The sequence below is a fragment of the Thamnophis sirtalis genome, unplaced genomic scaffold (genome assembly GCF_051295495.1).
Source record: "Thamnophis sirtalis isolate CommonGarterSnake01/CBP01778 unplaced genomic scaffold, rThaSir2_p1.2 scaffold_3, whole genome shotgun sequence".
NCBI lineage: Eukaryota > Metazoa > Chordata > Lepidosauria > Squamata > Natricidae > Thamnophis > Thamnophis sirtalis.
The window spans coordinates 119,130,184-119,146,306 of NW_028261383.1; the positions used below are offsets into that span (position 1 = coordinate 119,130,184).

At 37.8% G+C, this 16,123-nt stretch overlaps 1 protein-coding gene across 2 annotated transcripts in view; it reads right to left on the bottom strand.

Annotated features, from left to right (window-relative positions):
• TBCD (tubulin folding cofactor D) overlaps positions 1-16,123 on the bottom strand; it is a 159,330-nt gene that overhangs the window by 106,945 nt on the left and 36,262 nt on the right. The window contains exons 9-14 of one of the 2 annotated variants that reach the window (XM_087709818.1): positions 5,925-5,970; positions 4,846-4,978; positions 2,996-3,147; positions 2,236-2,296; positions 1,166-1,240; positions 653-760 (exon numbers count right to left, since the gene is read on the bottom strand). In XM_087709818.1, the coding sequence (XP_087565944.1) occupies positions 653-760; positions 1,166-1,240; positions 2,236-2,296; positions 2,996-3,147; positions 4,846-4,978; positions 5,925-5,970 (575 nt within the window). The remainder of the gene's footprint in view (positions 1-652; positions 761-1,165; positions 1,241-2,235; positions 2,297-2,995; positions 3,148-4,845; positions 4,979-5,924; positions 5,971-16,123) is intronic. The other variant, XM_087709819.1, reaches the window with a different exon arrangement.

The window sequence follows — 16,123 nt, forward strand, 5'->3', positions numbered from 1 at the left end:
AAAATAAATAAATAAAATAAATAATTCTGATTTTAAAGTGTATGCCAAAGAAGCATCTTACATGATGCCATGTAATTGTGCGGCAAAACATAAAATCAAATAAAATTTTCTTTAAAATCAATCTAACAAAAATCCCAATGTGAAACTGCACTTTTCCCCTTTTTTGCACATTGCATTGGTGTGCATTAGTTTTTTTAAAAAAAAAATAAAACAATTATCTTTCTATGCCCAATAGCAAAGATTCCCAAACTTTGGCACTTCATGGTGCCCTTAATGTCTTGACAATTTTTTCACAACCCTAGGTCTAAACCATGAACTAGCTCGAGCTAGTAATTTGCAATCCTGCAGCATCCATGTGAATTTCCTAAGGTGTCCTGGCATAGTAGCGCAAAGTTTGAGAACTAAATCCCTATAGAAAACTGACACTATAAAAATCTGAAACCTCTTAGTCCTCAAAAAAAAAACAACAGATTGAGATTGTAATCTGAAACATTATAACCAATTTTAACAGGAAAAAATAAGGTTCAAATCAAAAGCATACTAAAAATAAGTATCAGTTTTTGAATAAACCAAGATATTAAACCAACATGATTTAATATTTTGGTGTGTTCAGTACATCAACCTGTTTCTCAATTAAGGAACAACAGGTTACCTATCAAGAATTGTGGATTTTCCAGGTACAGAGAATGGTGATAAGAATTGCAGAGCATTTGAAGATGAAATCTGTATCTCATTTCTAGCTATGAATTGCTGGTCTGTGCTGTTTGTCAAAAACAAAAACATTTAGATTGTGATAAAAAGGAAATGAAGACTTTCAAGCATCAAATGGGCAACAATTTGGAGAATTGTTTTCTTTATAACATAATTTGCTAACCCTGTGGAGCATAACTCTTCAAATCTAAATTTGGAGATACCATTCATCTTTATTTTGCATATTTCCTCATTCTATAATAGCATTTTGTTAGATAAAAGACTAAAATTATAGACCCTTTCTTACATCGGTATATAGGCATCAAACCAAATCATTTAATTAGATACTACGATACAATGAGTTGAACTTTTAAAAATATATTTCCATTTTGGAATCTAACTTCTATGCTTCTGCTTGAGAAATGTTTTATGTATAAAATTTCATTTCTGAAAAAAGCTAAATGTAAGGTATTACCTGAAGCAGTCTAATACAGACCCAACAACATCATCAGCTAACTCTTTTGGCAGCCTTCCAGTCAACCTGCCAATCCTGAAAAAAACAATAGCACTTCATTAAGACTTTCAAGAGTTTATGTTTGCCATGTTTTTCATAAAGATAGCTATGATCCTGAAATCTGAGCTTTGCAATTTTGAAATTCAAATCTATAATTCTGTAATATATATTGATCCTACAAATTTAATTTCAACTGAAGATTAAATAGTTCCGATTTTGTATCTGCATTCTCTATAGCACAGGCATGCCAAAGTAGATCACCTGTAACATTTAAATCTCCCATTACCAGATCAAATTCCTATAAATACATTTCGGGTATGTTCTTATGCTATGCTCTCTGATCCATTTATAAGAAGAAGGCAAGATACATATCAGGCCCCAGTAAATCCTTAAATTATTTGATGTCATAAGTGTTCTTATTCTATTTCTGGATTCAGAAAGAATATGAAGAAATGTTTTTTAGATATGTATTTTTTATTGTTTTGGAAATCTTTTTCACCAAATGAAGAAAAAGCATGTATAAATACAGTTCTTTTTCATTTAAATATATATTGTTATTCAACACTAAACAAAGGCTCATAATAATAATTTAAATTTTAAGCTTGTAAATCATCCTATTCTCAACCATTATGGGCAGCTCACAGCAATCAAACAAATTACAATAAAGAATGTGCATCTCAGTGTAATTGCTTCCCAGACATGAATTTATTTGTTTATTTATTACTATGTTTTTATTACTAATGAAATTGGCTATGGCTATAAATATAACTACTGAAAATGGTCTCAGTATTTTTAAAATAGGAAATAGTAAATAATAATAAATGAAGCATAGGAAAAGATGTCATAATTTAGAATATAATCCAAACATGAAAAAAGTAAATATTGCAACAAAGATCAAATGAATCCATAAGCAAGGGCTTGTGTTTTGCTTTATTAAACAGAACATTTAATAGCACTGTGTTCCATATCATTCTAGTTACCAAAATTTACAGATTAAATTGTGTAAATCAATTTAACTCAAGAACACATACCCTTTTGCTGCAGACCATCTCACAATAGTATCTTTGTCTTTTAATCCAATCAACAATTGTTCTGTGAAAAAATGTTTTTAAAATCATAACATGAATTCAAGGCAATCAAACATTGTCTTTCTCTTGCCAATTCATCACTTCTAGCTTTATTAGGATACATCTCCAAATCTTACTGGAGTGATGAGGATAGTGATTTGTTCCTAAACATGATTTTGTACCCAAAAATCATGTTTGTTTGTTTGTTTTGTTTTAGTGGATCTGTCACAAAGAAGTCTAAACACTTCTTTAAAAAGAAGATCAAATTAACCATGTGGGAAAAGTCAAAATAGAGCACGAAAGGGAGGGACTCATAATTCAAAACAATGTCAAGAACAATAACCAAAAAGCGCAAATAACATCAGTACAATAGCATGCACAAAATATTATTAAAGCTACAGGTACCTTTAATTTAGATACAAATCAAATTAATAATAATAACTTCAATAACATAGAGTCAGTTTGGTCTAGTGGTTAAGGCACCAGCTGGAAAGTGGGAGACTCTGAGTTCTAGTCTCACCTTAACCATGAAAACTAAGAGGAAGAATCGAAAGTATGATGCCTAGATATATTTTTTAAACTATGAAACAAAGATAACGTAACACCATTTATATAGTTTCCTACCAGATAACATAAGGAATTGCATATAAATCAATAAATCAGATTCATAAACCACATTGGTCAGGATATCAGATCTTACATTGTTTTGATCAAACATACGTACCTATAACATTTTCAACCTCTCCTGGAATGTCATATTCCTCCTCTTCCTCCTCCTCTCCTGTGTTAACTGTTATATTTTCTATCTTCTGCGGAATGAGACCTCCACTAGAAAATTGTAGATTTGCAGCTAAAGATCGGAATCCCCGTTGATACCTGGAAAGGTAGTTTCGCAATGGTTATATTTTTAGCAGTGAGCAAGGATGTTATCTTCAAAATACCCATGAAGTAGATTTTAAAAATAAATGTAAAATATTCTGTCACTGGTGAAATAATTTGTGAGAAAAATTTGTGCTGACATTTTGCTATTAACATGTCACACAGCATTATCTAGAGCAGGGGTGTCAAACTCAATTTCAATGAGGGCCACATCAGGATTGTGTTTGACCTCAGGGCTGATGAGGGCATGGCCAGGGTGGGAGTGGCCAGCTTGATATCACACATGTTGGGGGTGCTTGTGGTGGCCTAAGTGCTCTGACAGCAAAAATGGGCTCCCAAGCTCCATTTTCAGCTGTGACGGCCTCCTGCCAGCAAAAGCTGAGCTCAGGAGAGCTGTATGCGGCCCTCCCAAGATCCATTTTCACTGGCAGAAGCCCTGTGGGCCAGTCCTTGGCTGTTTCCAGGTTGGCCCTGCAGGTTAGATCTAAGAGCTGAGGTGGTGCAGTGGTTAGGGTGCAGTACTGCAAGCCACTTCAGCTGACTGTTATCTGAAGTTCAGCAGTTCTAATCTCACCGGCTCAAGGTTGACTCAGCCTTCCATCCTTCCGAGGTGGGTGAAATGAGGACTCAGACTGTGGGGGTGATATGCTGACTTTGTAAAACCGCTGAGAGAGGGCTGAAAGCCCTATGAAGCGGTATATAAGTCTAACTGCTATTGCTATTGCTAAGCACCCAGTGGGCTGGATCTGGCCCCCGCACCTTGAGTTTGACACCCCTGATCTAGAGGCAATTTCACCAATAAAATACCTGTAAATTATGTATTAATTAAATAGAATGTAAATATTTATATTTAAATATGAATATATTTAAATGTATAAAATGTGCAATCTAAGCTCAAGCTTTGTGGACATAGTTTATAACTTAAGAAATACATTTTTCTTTAATTATTGCTTGAGCAAACTGTCTAATGTTTAATGGTTTTAGTAACATAATCCATATTAGTTTGAAGTAATTGTTCATTCTTTCAGCCAGGAGTCAATAAAAATTGACTGTTTTTGTATGGTCCCAAAAAACTGACAGATAAGCACCAAATCCCCAGGACCAAACTGAGCTCCCAGGGCTGTGGAGCCAAGGGGCAGGATAGTGGAGGCAAACCATCTTTTCTGGCTACTGCGTTTCTTGCTGATTTACAGATCCGTCAGCTTCACCCACACCTACATGCCCTTTATTCTTGCTACTCCTAGTGTTATAATGTGTATTTTAGTGGGAGGAAATTTTTTAACAACTTAATTATGTTTTTCAGTACTGGTACTTTCAAGGAGGCAAAGGATAAACATGATAGAAGAAAAAGAAGAGGCATCACAACTTTTAAACCTTTTAAAACAATACCCCTGCTAGGATTTGTTTTTCTCCATAGTCCTAAATTTAACTTTGAAAGGACCATTTAACTGTAAAACAAACTCTAGAAAATGTAAAGTAATAATGTAAATTAAAATTATAGAAGAAGAAGTTGCTTATACCTATGGAATGCCAAAATTCCTACACAAATATTGCTAAACCAGAACTTCTTGTCATCAAATGAGTGAGAGATGATTTCTTACTTATCTACTTCTATTAATGATAGATCTTACAACTCAGATTAGCCTAATAAAAGGAAGGAAGGCAAGTAAAAACATGATTATGAAAAGAACAAACCTCCACTTTGCCACCTTTGGCTTAAGAAATGTCAGACCAAGTCGTTGAACAAGTTTCACTCCCAACTTGCGAAGAATCGTTTGGTTACTTTCAAAGAGCTTGCAGTTATCAAGACATTCAAGAACAGTAGAAGCTATAATAAATACATTTCTCTATCAATAAATATATCCACTTTTGTCCACTGTATAATGCACATGAAACACGTATTAAAATATTTTCAGCAGAAGACTATGAAACATACACTCAGCTTTTACAATCAATATATCTTTTGTTAGGGGAAAAATAGTTCTGACACGTAAGACATTTTACACTGCACTGAAGTTAAGTATAGAATAGAATAACAGAGTTGGAAGGGACCTTTGAGGTCTTCTAATCCAATCTCTTGCCTAGGCAGGAAACCCTACACCACTTCAGACCAATGATTATCCAACATCTTCTTAAAAACTTCCAGAGTTGGAACATTCACAACTTCTGAAGGCAAGTTGTTCCACTGATTAATTCTTCTGTCAGGAAATTTCTCCTTAGTTCTAGGTTGCTTCTCTCCTTGATTAGCTTCTACACATTGCTTCTTGTTCTACCCTCATGTGTGTGTGTGTGTGTGTGTGTGTGTGTGTGTGTGTGTGTTCCATACTTGTCTTTCTACCAGACTGAGTTCTCAAATTTGATCTCTAAATGTGCTCTGCCTTAGACATCCTGTACTAATGTGCACATTATTTTCAGATGATTACACTAACCTTCTAGAAGTTTAGGAGAGAACAACTGACTGGTAAATACAGTCCCTGATTGGCACCTTGTACCATATACCTCTACCGAAAATTACTTAATTCCTTTTGCACTGCATGCCATACTATTTAAGATGTTCTACTTTCCACAGAAAGTTTTGAAGATACAGAGGGAAAAGGGAGACAAGAAATCTCCCTTGCATAAGCTTAATTCTAACTGTGGTTCTCAGGATTCCAGTCACTTATTTTAAACAGGCGAATCAGGAGAAGTATAAAGGCTTCAAACTGTAATTACAAAAAATTTGTACCGTACTCATGTTTTGCTCTTTATGCTTATGATACCATGAAGAGTCTTACCATATGGCAAACAATCTTCCCTTTTGCCATGTTTGAAAAGTTGTGCCTAAGAAAAGAAAAATATGTTAGTGAATAAATGAAATACAAATATTAACTATTTTTTTAAATATTAGCATCAAGAAGTAATGATACAAGATTTTCTCGTATCTTGTCATATTACATTATTCTTAACAAGAATACATAACTTTAACATCTGTGTATTATCACATTAAGCTTCAGGAAGGCTAAATAAGGTGTCAGGCTGATATTTAAAGATGGTTATATCAACCAAGAATAGTTATAACCTCAAATGCAAAAACTTGCACAATATAGAAAGCAAAGGTTTCTTTGTTTAAAGTTTAAAACTTGAGAGCCAGAACCAGTGATTTGGGGTGTACTGGATGTAATTATAAACTGAAATCAGGAACATACATTGAAATAATAAAATAAAATTTAAGATGAGAAAATTGTAGGTACTGTATTTTTCGGAGTATAAGACGCACCTTTTTTCCTCAAAAAAGAGGGTGAAAACCTGGGTGCATTTTATACACTGAATACAGCATTTTTTGCCTCCCGAAGCCCCGCTTCATCCAAAGTGGCCGTGCATAGCCTTATGGAGGCTTTCAGAAAACTCCTGGGGGCTGGGGAGGACAGAAATGAGCAAAAAAATGGGCCTTTTTTTTGGTCAATTTTGCTCCCCCCCCGCCAGCCCCCAGGAACACTCTATAAGCCTCCATAAGGCTATGCATACTATTTGTTTTTACAAAAAATGGGCCCGTTTTCATGAAAAATGTGCCATTTTTTGCTCCTTTATGGCCCCCCTACGCCCCCAGGAGCACTCTGCAAGCCCCCCCCCCAGGCTATTCATGCCTTTTTGGGAGGGAAAACGGGCCCATTTTCACAAAAAAACAGGCCGTTTTTGGGAGCTTTGCAGAATGCAAAAACTTTTTTTTCCTTTTGGAAAGTTCTTTAACTGATTGATGAGAATTACATTGATCACGTGCTGTGCCAGCAGAAACAAAGTCTGAGGTTTTGCAGATTGTCAGCGATTTCCTTCTCCAGCATGGATAAATACACCTGGAAACATCTACTGACCTACCTACTCTCTCTCTTTCTCCCTACCTACCTACTGTATTTATCTCTCTCTCCCTCTCCCTCTCCCTACCTACCAGGGGTGGGTTTCTCGCCCCGTTCCAACCGGTTCGGTTGGAACGAGGCCGGCGGCGTCCTCGCGCACGCATGCGGCGTCCTCGTGCATGGACGGGGCGCGCGCGTGCACGCACGCGGCGCGTGCATGCGTACTAGCGTCTGTGCGATGCTCCAGCTGCTCCTGGAGGATCGCGCAGGGGCTGTATGCATTCTGCGCATGCGTGGAAGCGCAGAATTCGTAAAAACCGGGTAAGGAGCGGGCGCGGGTGTGCGGGCACGCGCGGGCGCGGGGGGGCTGGGTTTCGCCGTTCCCGGAAGTTACTTACTTCCGGGTTCGGTGACCAACCGGATCGCAGGGACCGGTGCGAACCGGTTGAAACCCACCCCTGCTACCTACCTACTTACCTACTCTCTCTCTCTCTCCCTACCTATCTATTGTATTTCTCTCTCTATCCCTCTACCTATCTACCTACACACTCTCTCTCTCTCCCTACCTACTGTATTTCTCTCTCTCTCTCTATTTCTCTCTCTATATATCCCTTTATCTACCTACCTACCTAACTACTCTCACCTACTTACTGTGAAAATGAATATACTACTACGGTACCAGGCCATATGATGAGATCCTCCTAGCTAATTTACTATTGAATTACCTCTTCTTCAATATATGATATGAATCCACCATATCTGAAATTGAATATTTATTCAAATACTTATTTATTATTTATTACTTAGTTTAATGTCTCCCTATTAGTACTGAATTTAGAATTCTACTAGATTTGCATGACTTTGCAATTCACCTCTTCCATATAAAAAGAAGGTGAACATAGGAAACAGCATGAAGTTGGGCATAACTATAGTCCCATTTTTGGGACTATAAAACGCACTGGAGAATAAGACGCACCAAGATTTTGAAGAGGTAAAATTTAAAAAAAGTTTTTGCACTCTGCAGCCTCCCAAAACCTCTGCATGCCTCGTTTTTTTGTGAAAAACGGAGCATGCAGAGAGTTTGAGAGGCCTGCAAAATGCTCCTAGAGGCTGGGGCGGGGGGGGGGGGGGCAAAAATGAGCAAAAAAAAGAGGCCAATTTTCATGAAAATGGGTCAGTTTTTTGCACAAAAACAGGGCATGCCTAGGCCTTGGGAGGCTTGTAGAGTGCTCCTAGGGGCGGGTGGTGGGAACAAGCAAAAAAATACCATTTTTCACTCATTTGTGCCCTCCACAGCCCCCAGGAACACTTTGCATGCCTCCCAAACCATTTTTGTGAAGGGGCGGGGTTTCGGGAGGCCAAAAATGCTGCATTCAGTGTATAAGACACACCCAGATTTTCACCTTCTTTTTTGGAGGAAAAAGGTGCATCTTATACTCTGAAAAATATCTTAATGTTCAACAGTTATCAGTAAAGCTACTCTAGGATGAGAGAACAAGAAACCCCTATGTTCTAATTCATAAAATAAAAAAGAAAGAGAATACATTATACATGATAGAAAACTTCAAAATGGAATGCAAGCTACTTTACAATAGGATACCAATGTTCAAAGAAAACAATGAATGGGATCTTAACATTCTATATCTTCTTTACAGACTTGGTGGACAACCACCATCACTGTCACCAGATGTTGGTCTTGTGGATCTGGCTGCCCTGGGTCCTTTAGCCTGCATCATAATTCAGGTGCCAGCTCTGCTCAGGGGGTTAAAGAGGGACTGGGAAGAACTTTTAGGTTTGTTTTTTTCCTTTCTTTTGTCTTCTTTTACCACCGGGGCTTGGACTGCCAAGTACTTTGAGGCAAGTGGAGTTAGGGATGATTTGAGTTCTTAGTGAGTTGGAATGAGTTATAGAAGAATTGTCAAGAGAGAGGGTGGATATGCCTGCAAGGCCTGGAAAGGAAACATATCTGAGAGGGTTGGTGTGGGGAAGCTGAGGGGAAAAGCAGGGTCATCTCTACCTTATCTCCCTGTGAGAGATCAGAAATCCAAGGGAACCTCACATGGGGACATTGGGCTAAGTCCTTGAAAGAGATTCCACTCTGGCCCAGCAATTATATCTCTGATGGCCCTGGACTTCAGCTGTATCTTATGAATGCCAGGATTGTACGTAATAAAGCTAATCTCATCCAGGATCATATCCTGGAAGAGGGAGCCAAGCTGGTATGACATACCAAGATCTGATTGGGTTTACTGTCCCCACTGGGAAATGTGCCCACCCAGCTTTTAGGTTCTGTACCACCCAAGAGAGAAGGGAGAAGGGATAGCAATTGTCAAGAACTCTGCTGGCTTCTTTTTGGGGAAGCCAGCTGGGAAGACTGCCACTAATTGGTACATGATCACTGTACATTTGTTGTAAGTTCAAATGCCCAGATCATACAATCACATGACTGGGGGGGGGGGGGGCTGCAGTAGTGTAACTTTCGCCATTGGTCATTAGTCCCAGCACCGTTGTAACTCTGAACTGTTGCTGAACAAAAGGTCATACATTGAGGACTACCTGTAATGATCTTCTTGACTGCTTCGTTTTTGTCAGCCTGGAAGGATGGCTAGGGATTTGTAGTGATTTTCTTCTAAACTCTTGATATTATTTCCTTAGGGCATCTTGATTTCCTCAGTTTTGGCTATCCCCCCCCCCCAATTAATTTTAATGAGAGCACATTTATCCACCCCAAACACCATTGCAATAACTTGGCTATATATTTGCACAGTATTGAGCAGTAATGTCAATTGTATTTTTCCATACAGCTTCAGACCATCCATTTAAAGGAGATATCCTGGCATACATAACCTGGCATATGTTTCTGGCATTCGAGAGCCATGGATGTCTTGTTCAGTATTGCTGACAGAGGAATCAATGTAATGACTAAGGGTAGTAGTAATACTGAGTTTCCATGAGAGTTCCCCATCTTGAAGTTAACCTCTCCCAGTCTCTTACCACTGACCAGCAACTGTAGTTTCCATTGTGTCACTGGTCTTTGCAGAAAGCTTCTGATGTTTCTATTAATTCCTGTTATTTGTAGGCACTTGATTATCCAATCATGTGACATAGAGTATGTTAAGGTAATGATGATTTAATAGCTGACTAGCTGCTGTAAGGCTTTAAACCGAGATGATGCAATAAGAATGAGTCAGCAGGGTTATCACTTTAAGAGGCTGTCTATATAAGAGAGTCCTTGTGAGAGTGGTTTGTCTCTCTCTGAGTGTGCTTCCGCATGCGCGCGCGCGCACACACACACACACACACACAGTGATTTGTCCTAAAAATGCGAGTTCCAGGTGTAGTTATAAAAAAAAACAGACATTGTGATCTCCGGAACTTTAAAATATATTGCTCACTAAGTTTTCGTTAGCCACTGCTAACATCGTCAGAGTGTAAAAGTTAAAGAGATACCTGCCTTTATACAATGTTAATCAATCTGCCATTGCACGCGTGATAGGCCCATTCACCCGAGAGGCATGGATAATTGGCTTGTATTTGCCTCATGCCACTCCTTTTGGCGGATCTTTCGTTATCAGGTAGATTTTGCCAGTTAAGATTAACCAATCTTAAATTTCACCTTCTTGTCGTATGATGTTACACTGCTTGGCAATGAATGGATGCATGCCAGTCAGATATTTCAATCAAAAATCACACAGTTCCTATTCACTTAATGCTGACCAGTTCTTAATCTTACCTGCCCTTTTCTCCACCTTATTTTTTACTGTTGATTACAAGTTCTGTCATTTTAGTTTCTTTTTTATTCTTGTCCACCTCCTTTATCCAAGCTGCATTTTTGTTGTATTTCTTTGGTTTATCCCATAGCTGCACCTAGAACAGCACTGTTTCTTTGTCAGATGTTAACTGATTCATTCTAATCTCTTCATTGATGGACTGGTTGAAATTTTTCTGATTTAGCTGAAATTGGAGGTTCAGCCTTATTTGCAGTTTTATTTTTTCCCGTGCTTCCTTGATTTTCCTTGTCTGTAGATGATATTTCTTAGTCAGGTATGTTTTGATCTTTTTGTTATTCAGCTTCTTTTATCTCTTCTGGCTACCGTGTTTCCCCGAAAATAAGACATGGTCTTAATTTCTTTCAACCCCCAAAATAAGTGCTTGGCCTTATTTTGGGGGAGGTCTTATTATTTTTGAGGTGCAAGAAGAGGCAACTGTGGTCACTTCATGGATGCTGCTCTTTTGCAATATTTTCGGGGAGGGCTTATTTTCAGGGGAGGGCTTATTTTAGCAGAAACAGGATAGCTTGCATCTGATCTTAACATACTGATCTTATTTCCCAACCTGATCCTCCATTTTGGCAATTCACTGATTTGGGATTTTTTAAAAAATGTTGATTTTGCATCCAAGATCTTCAATAATAACTGTAGCTGTGCTGTACATCAGTTGGTTTATTTATTGTATGAAGCTGGTGCATATATTTGATAAATTACAGTACTGGCATATTTTAAAATGTGCTAGCCGTTTTTTGTAACAAGCTTCAGTGCAGGCAGTCTTACTCTGTTGTTTTTGTGCTCAGTTTGTTTCAATTCCTCGTTAGAAGGCTTTGCTCTTTGTGAGGAGACTGCAAAAGAGAGGGTGCCTAGTTTGGGAATAAAAATGGTTCAAAAACAATGGTGATTTCTATGCTACCAATTCCATCTGCATTATCGCTGTTGTTTGGGAGTCCTCTGGCAAGACTTTGATCTCTTTGGCATGAGTAGATCTTTGCAGTTCTTCCAATTCTGCTTTGGTATACTCTTTATTTCATATTATAAATCAGAACTGATCTTGTAGTCTTTGTTCAATTATTTCTGATTCTGGCTGTTGTTCTTTCCAAAACTAGTGTATTCTTTTCAGATATTCTCTTCTCACTAAACATGATTTATAATAGCAAATAAGTATATCTTTGCTTTTACTTTTTATATTTGCAATGGATAAGTAACTTGTCCTTCAGTAGCCTTGCAGGCTACTTACCCTATTTGTTTAGCCAACAGTTCTAAGTCCTATAGCTCACATGTCACCAGATGTCCAAGAACTCCTAACACCTTGTACATTGTCCTTGTTGAACTGAGCAACAAGTATAGGTTTCTGTAAGTTATGTCTCACCATATTATTTATGGGAGAGACACTCTTCATCTGACTCCCCTGATAAGATCTGTCAAGTATGGATGAATCATTGGCATAGATCTCATCTTCTTCAGAGCATCCAAGCCCCACAACCACATCAAGGTAATGCCTCAATGGGGGATTATATTATTATTATAATTCCTTAGATTTTATTTTGTACTCCTAAGGGGCAAGATGCAATCTGAATTCACATTGTCCTATTTGAATTACTTAACCATCTTCCCTTATTTTATCTAGTTAAACTATAATTAAGTGTAAATCTCATGACTATGCTATGAAACACAAGAACTGATGTCCACCCAAACCTGCACATTTGTAGTTACACCCAAGGATCTTGCACAATATACATCAACTCAAAATAATTATTGCTACTATTTGCAACCCTAGACTGGTGCAATTTAACAACTGCTTAACCAAATCCAATGAGGACATAGGGCAACTTAAAACCAGCTTCAGAATCTCTGTATTTAAAAAAAATGATTTATCATCTTTGAGATTATTTATATAAGTCCTTGGATATAAAAGTATATATATATATATATATATATATATATATATATATATATATGTGTGTGTGTGTGTGTGTGTGTGTGTGTGTGTGTGTGTGTGTGTGTGTGTGTGTGTGTGTGTGTGTGTGTGTTTTCTGAGGTTTTCGCGGGTGTTAGTATGTAGGTCTCTAGTTGTTCGGGTTTTCTCCCGCGTAGAATTGGAGATGTCTTGGCGACGTTTCGACGAAGTCTCATTCGTCATCTTCAGGCTGCTTCAGACTACTTCAGGCTTGGTGTTTCCACCTCCTGGAAGCCTGAAGTAGTCTGAAGCAGCCTGAAGATGACGAATGAGACTTCGTCGAAACGTCGCCAAGACATCTCCAATTCTTAGAGTTACAACCCCCGGTATGCCCAAATATGGGAGGAAGATCACCTTCGGCTCATCACAAGAGACCATCCAGACAGAAAGCCAATATTTTTACTGTTGCCTTTTTGTTACATTTGTTGTATTTGTGCTGATAAATAAATAAAAATAGAAATAGATCTATACTAGTCTCCCTTTATTTATTTATCAGCACAAATACAACAAATATATATATATATATATATATATATATATATATATATATATATATATATATATATATATATATATATATATATATATATATATATATATATATATGTAGGTCTCTAGTTGTTCGGGTTTTCTCCCGCGTAGAATTGGAGATGTCTTGGCGACGTTTCGACGAAGTCACATTCGTCATCTTCAGGCTGCTGCTGACTACTTCAGGTTTGGTGTTTCCAGGAGTAGTGTGGGATCTTGGCTGTTTGTCCCTTATAACTGCTGGTAGGGGATTAAATTTTAACTGCCAGTAGGGGATTAAGTTTTAACTGCCAGTAGGGGATTAAAACTGATTGAATGGGGGCTTGGGTGTGTCTTGATTAGGTGGAAGTGTGTCAATATTTGGTGGAAGGGTGTTCTGTTCTGATTGTTTGGGGGGTTGTGTTTCCTGTGAGGGTAGGAGGGGTTTTGAAGAGGCTGATTGTGCTTTAGCAGTCTGGCTTCTGGTTCTGGGTCGTGCCTCCTCATCAGTTTGTGGTTTTGGTTGTTTTCTTTGTGGATGTTTTTTGATAGTATTCTGTGTGGCTATTGTGAGTGTGGGCCTGGTCTCATTCTTCATGTTTGGGATTCGTTTGTTAATGAGGGCGGGTTTCCAAAGGGCTGGCAGGCGGGAGGTGTCGTCTCGCCTGTTCATGCTATGTGGGTGTTTTTCTATTTCGATTGCTTCCCCTACTGGCAGTTAAAATTTAATCCCCTACCAGCAGTTATAAGGGACAAACAGCCAAGATCCCACAGTACTCCTGGAAACACCAAACCTGAAGTAGTCAGCAGCAGCCTGAAGATGACGAATGTGACTTCGTCAAAACGTCGCCAAGACATCTCCAATTCTACGCGGGAGAAAACCCGAACAACTAGAGACCTACATACTAACACCCGCGAAAACCTCAGAAAATATATATATATACACACACACACACACACACACACACACACACATACACGCAAAGGGAGACTAGTATAGATCTATTTCAAGCTATTTAGCTCTCATCAGCTAGCCATACCCTTACTGGGATTTGAACCTGGGCTATATGGCATACTAGGCACACTAGGCAGAGTTCTTAGCCATTAGGCCACAGGCTCTTATCCGTTATCAGCGAAGCCATATAGCCCAGGTTCAAATCCCAGTAAGGGTATGGCTAGCTGATGAGAGCTAAATAGCTTGAAATAGATCTATACTAGTCTCCCTTTATTTATTTATCAGCACAAATAAAATAAAAAAACACAAATATAACAAAGGCAACAGTAAAAATATTGGGTTTCTGTCGTGATGGACTCTTGTGACGAGCCGAAGGACAGATGATGGAAGCAGTTAGCTTCCTCCCATAATTGGGGCTTACCAGGGGCTGTAAAAATCTAATAGATACCTTTCACCCTGGCTTCGCTGATAACGGATAAGAGCCTGTGACCTAATGGCTAAGAACTCTGCCTAGTGTGCCTAGTATGCCATATAGCCCAGGTTCAAATCCCAGTAAGGGTATGGCTAGCTGATGAGAGCTAAATAGCTTGAAATAGATCTATACTAGTCTCCCTTTATTTATTTATCAGCACAAATAAAATAAAAAAACACAAATATAACAAAGGCAACAGTAAAAATATTGGGTTTCTGTCGTGATGGACTCTTGTGACGAGCCGAAGGACAGATGATGGAAGCAGTTAGCTTCCTCCCATAATTGGGGCTTACCAGGGGTTGTAAAAATCTAATAGATACCTTTCACCCTGGCTTCGCTGATAACGGATAAGAGCCTGTGACCTAATGGCTAAGAACTCTGCCTAGTGTGCCTAGTATGCCATATAGCCCAGGTTCAAATCCCAGTAAGGGTATGGCTAGCTGATGAGAGCTAAATAGCTTGAAATAGATCTATACTAGTCTCCCTTTATTTATTTATCAGCACAAATAAAACACACACACACACACACACATATATATACACACACACACACACACACACACACACACATACATTCATATATACATATATACATATATACATATATACATATATACATATATACATATATACATATATACATATATACATATATACATATATACATATATACATATATACATATATACATATATACATATATACATATATACATATATACATATATACATATATACATATATACATACATACATACATACATACATACATACATATATATATATATATGAAACAGTATATACTTCTGCACTGTCTAAATTGATTGAAACTAGGATTGCAGTAACTAAACAAGCATAAAAATGAGAAGCTGCAAGTAAATGTTCCACTTTTTTTCAAAGTACTTGTTGAGACATCTCCAATCTAGTATATTTACCTAAAAGGAACACAAACTTAAATTTAAAATGGTCTCCATGTAAATGAAGCCTAGATAGCAAAAAAAAAAATGATAAACACAAATAATGTTTCACTTCACACCTTGTTAGCCTAGGACTACTAATTCCAACTGAAATTAATCCTGAAGATTTCTCCTTCCCATAAATATATACTTGGCAGAAGTCACACTACCTAAAAGGACAGGGCAGGACAAAAAATGAACTTTTTAATAACTTCATTTATATTTATTAAAAGTGACTGCCTGTAAAAAAAGATGTCCACCAAAAATGCTAATTAATCTCCCTATACTAACCATTCTCTAAACCAGAGAGAAACAGAACATAATTACATGCAGTCATATGTATCCCCTCTTCTAACAAGTAAGAAAAGCATAAGAACGTAAGACAAAAAAAAGCCTGCTAAATTGGCTCCAGGCTCATTCTAGTTCAACATGTCTCTGGATGTTTACATATACCACTTGAAGGATTGTTTCTAAAACCTGGAGGTAACAGAATACATCTATTGTCCATGAATTTACTCAATTTCTTT